This window comes from Oncorhynchus masou, chromosome 31, assembly GCF_036934945.1.
Source record: "Oncorhynchus masou masou isolate Uvic2021 chromosome 31, UVic_Omas_1.1, whole genome shotgun sequence".
Classification (NCBI taxonomy): Eukaryota; Metazoa; Chordata; class Actinopteri; order Salmoniformes; family Salmonidae; genus Oncorhynchus; species Oncorhynchus masou.
The window spans coordinates 19,529,136-19,533,572 of record NC_088242.1 but is presented as its reverse complement, the minus strand read 5'-3'; the positions used below and the strand labels follow the sequence as shown (position 1 = coordinate 19,533,572).

At 40.4% G+C, this 4,437-nt stretch overlaps 1 protein-coding gene across 1 annotated transcript; it reads left to right on the top strand.

The window, feature by feature from the left end:
* The first annotated feature begins 496 nt into the window (after window positions 1–496).
* Window positions 497–3,941, top strand: LOC135523525 (homeobox protein SIX3). Its single transcript, XM_064950275.1, has 2 exons — window positions 497–1,337; window positions 2,851–3,941. Exons 1-2 carry the CDS (start codon window positions 646–648, stop codon window positions 3,041–3,043), a joined length of 885 nt encoding a protein of 294 aa, XP_064806347.1. The 5' UTR covers window positions 497–645; the 3' UTR covers window positions 3,044–3,941.
* The last annotated feature ends 496 nt before the right edge of the window (window positions 3,942–4,437 follow it).

Genomic DNA, 4,437 nt, shown 5'->3' with positions numbered 1-4,437 from the left:
GACAGACATATAAAACGGTAACAAATTGCCAATACTATGTTTCATTGGTTTAAGATATATATATATATATTTTACATATGTTGCGCAATATAGCCTAGCCTTTTGTAAGAAAACCCTACCCGAAAATAATTGACTCTGTTATAAGCAAATTTTTTCAAAGGTGTATTCCGGTGTGTGTGTGTCCCCCACCCCACCAAGCATCTCTGCCCTACATATCTTCTTTAGCTTTAACGAGCCTCGTTAAGATCGCAATAATATTCCACCCACTAATTGCTCATTCCATTCAACAAATAGGCGAGCGTTGGCTTCTACTTCACGAGAGCCGTGCAGTGGGAGGGTGGTGTTGAGATTGGAGTTTGTGATAACCCCCTGTGCTTGCAACAGAAGTGGTGAAAGCCCTAGTCTACGTAGTGGCTAATGATTGGCACGCTTGACAGTGATTGGCAGGGCTGCCATGACAACCTCACAACGACACCAAGAAGACCAATAGAAAAGCGAAACAAAATGTTTCAATGCTACACTCACGGTGGATTTAGGGGGAGATATTATGAGGCTGGTGTCATTATAGGCGATAGCTATTGAATCATACAATCTTTACTCGTCGTTCTTTTTCTTGATAATTTTCTTTCTCTCTCAGGTCATTCCATGGTTTTCAGATCCCCTTTAGAGCTTTATCCCTCCCATTTCTTCCTGCCAAACTTCGCTGAGCGCCCTGTGCTCTTGGCGAGCAGCACTCCCAGCACCAGGTCTCCAGAAGACTTGTCAATGTTTGCGCTACCGACCCTCAACTTCTCTCCGGAGCAAGTGGCGAGCGTCTGCGAGACGCTGGAGGAAACCGGAGACATTGAACGGCTGGGACGATTCCTGTGGTCCCTGCCGGTGGCACCCGGAGCATGCGAACAGATCAACAAGCATGAGTCGATCCTGCGAGCTCGCGCAGTGGTTGCTTTCCACACGGGGAATTTCCGAGACCTGTACCACATCTTGGAGAACCACAAGTTTACCAAGGATTCCCACGGCAAACTGCAGGCCATGTGGCTGGAGGCACACTACCAGGAGGCCGAAAAGCTGCGCGGTCGCCCCTTAGGACCGGTTGACAAGTACAGGGTACGGAAGAAGTTCCCGCTGCCCAGGACCATCTGGGACGGCGAGCAGAAGACGCACTGTTTCAAAGAGAGGACGCGCGGTCTGTTAAGGGAGTGGTACCTCCAGGACCCATATCCAAACCCCAGCAAGAAAAGGGAACTGGCACAAGCCACTGGACTCACTCCTACACAGGTCGGAAATTGGTTTAAAAACCGGAGGCAACGAGACAGAGCCGCCGCAGCAAAAAACAGGTCAGTACGCTGTTCATTTGTCATAGCATATGCTACATAGCACCAAATAGGCTACAATAATTCCTTTAATCGAAATGCAAATATACCATGTAAATGTTCAACTTCATCGTAATAATACACAAGATTGTAGAGGGGTTACAAATGAGCAAGTTGGGTGTATAGTTAGGGGTGGGGAGGGAGCACGGCGACATTTTACTTTTTGATCTCATAGGCCTATGCAATCATTGCCTAAAGAAAACTATAACTATTATTGTTTTCCAAAATAATCCCCAAAATAGTATACTGCGTAAAACATTTTCGTGCGTAAAGCTAATCTTGTAGGCTTCAGGCTACGCTGGTATGCCAGTATCCCTGATAAGCAAACTGAAGACACCAAGGTATGCGTTAGATAACAAAACAGGAAATACACACAAAGAAAATCATCAACAATGTACATTTGAATTTTTCCTATATTCCAGACAAAAACGCAAATAATTATTGATGAAGTCTGTTAAACTTTGAATACAGCATATTATGATGATACTACAACAGTGCACGTTTTCGATTATCATCTTGTATCCCAAAGAGAGTGTTGTTATCTTCAACAAGTGAACGTTTTTGTCTGGAAACATCACATACACTGCAGGGGTGGTATAGATATGGATCCCAAACAGGAAACAAAACACCTACGATCAAATACTGTAGGTTATTGGTAACTTGTTTAATCAAAATAATATTATATGCCTATATATTCAAAGGTTTCACCTGTAAAATGACACTGTGGACTAAGATAGGCCTACAACCAAATGCTAATGTTAGAACACACAAAAAGATGGGGTAGTTTTGCTATATTAATATGAGTTCAGTTACCAATTTTACATTTTTATTCGTGGTGCTTTTTACACATAAGAAACGCATACATTAGGCTATAGACGTTTGGAAATTATTGATGCATAACACTCTTGATATAAATCAACATAAACATAAATACAAAATAATTATTCTACAATTATGGCCTGTTTTCGATTCACAGTGCGTAGCCTATTATTTATTTGCAATGCAATAATTTATTACAAATTGGTGAACTGAACAAGCCAACTGAATAAAAACAGTTGGTGGTGAAAACAGCTATATTTCTTCATCTGCATTTTCTCAGTGATAAAAGAGTACATCGTGGATTAATTCATTTAGTAAATCAAAACAAATCAGAAAAATTAATCAATCTTTCATTAATTTGGATAGGCTTGGGTATGACAAAATCTACGATAAAAGACAGCTCTCAAACTACATTGGCCATGATTTAAGTAGATAACAACACGCCTGTTACTTTAACGTAGACTGTTATATTTCTCCCACATTTAGTATTTGTATCTGCTTTGCTTTAGCCAATTCTTACCCCCATTATGTGTAGGCTACAGAGCTGCATTTGTTAAAGGCTTGTCAGCGAATGAATGACAAGCAGGCTGAACGCTATTTTGCGGAGCAACACTGTGTTTAATTGCTATGTTATTTTCCCTTTCTTTTATTTCTCCAGGCTTCAGCACCAGGGAATAGGACAGAACGGTATGCGGTCCCTTTCAGAATCCGGGTGCACTCCACGCAGCTCGGCGGAATCGCCGTCGACCGCGGCCAGTCCTACTACCAGCATCTCCAGTATGACAGAGCGAGTTGATACTGGAACGTCCATTCTTTCAGTAACCTCCAGTGACTCCGAGTGTGACGTATGATATAAAAAAAGAGAAATATTTACAGGAAATATGGACCTGAAAAAAAAACTATGAAATATCGGGATGAAAAAAGGACCAATTGATTTAAATATTTAAAAAAATATAAAAGCACGTCTTTTTTAAGCGCTTTCAATGGACCCACCAAGCCTTCCCCTACCCCCCACCACTACCTGCATGATGTTTTTGGGTATCTGGGGAACATACCCTGTTCAATATTTCTACAAGGATAATCGAGAAGAGGGAATTACCAGAGGGTGTTTATCGCCTTTTCATCTCTGTTTTAGTCCAAGTGATGATGCCGCTCAGCCAAGATGCAATCCTGTTTTACTTTATGTTCATCAGACAATCATTTACGTCGTAAGCACCTTTTTACTATACACTTCTGTCACTGCCTGTGTGGGGTAGGCCTACATGGTCAAATGTGGAACCCAATCGTTATGACTGTATCAGATTTTTATTTTTATTTTAAGATTTTATATTGAATTATGTATATCTCAAATAATGCCATCATTCTCCCGCGGTCTGTAATATCCTATATGTGTAGATATGCTTGTACATAATATTGCTCTCCCATCTCCATCCTCTTTTCTATCCCTGTTCTTGACTTGGTGTTCCTATACATAAAATATTTGTCAAAACGTAAAAAAAGTGCTCTAGGCGTTTCTTTTGTTTGTTTGTTTTGATAGACTACCTAACATGGGATAATGACGCTATATAAACGTGTTATCGGTCACATTTATGCAAAGGTATATAATATAAACATTGGAATACTCTTCAACAATTCAAGTCCTACACTTCCCCGTGCATCACCTAAAGCGCTTCTTATTCAATGGTCATTTCTTGCGTGTTTATGTTAATGTACATTTCTAAATCAAATACAGTATTCCATTTTCTTATATATTCTGCATTAAGTCTCTCTTTTAAGTGAGTGTTCATTATCCACCATCAAGCGTTTATGAGCATCTAGGCCTATGTTGAGAAGTGGTTATGTTATGCTCATGCAAGCATAATGATTCTGATACACATGCTGTGGTCCTTTTTCGAAACGACACATAGGTTGTAACCTACGATGTTAAAAAAAGTATTTTGCCCCTAAATATATGCATGTGTTATGGTAAATGTCAACGTCATAGTCTCTTAAACGAGAGTCCAGTTTCCCCTTTTGTTTATGGTTGCCAGTGAATACAGAAATTAAGTAAACGCGCCATTAAATGGACTAATCATGGTGGACTCCTCCCCTGCCTCAATCTCTCATTGTGGTTCGGTGAAAGAGCCTTTCTTCACCCAGGGATGAGCATTCCCTACAGAAAAGCGTTCCCCAGGCGATTTATCCTAAAATCAAAACCAATCGTAATAACCCTTATACATACAAGGGAACTGAAAATAATTATTAT

Excerpts from the sequence above, each read along its gene's own strand:
- LOC135523525 (XM_064950275.1), top strand. The coding sequence starts at position 646 with ATGGTTTTCAGATCCCCTTTAGAGCTTTATCCCTCCCATTTCTTCCTG. Across the intron at positions 1,338-2,850 it reads GCCGCCGCAGCAAAAAACAG|GCTTCAGCACCAGGGAATAG; the intron begins GTCAGTACGCTG and ends TTATTTCTCCAG.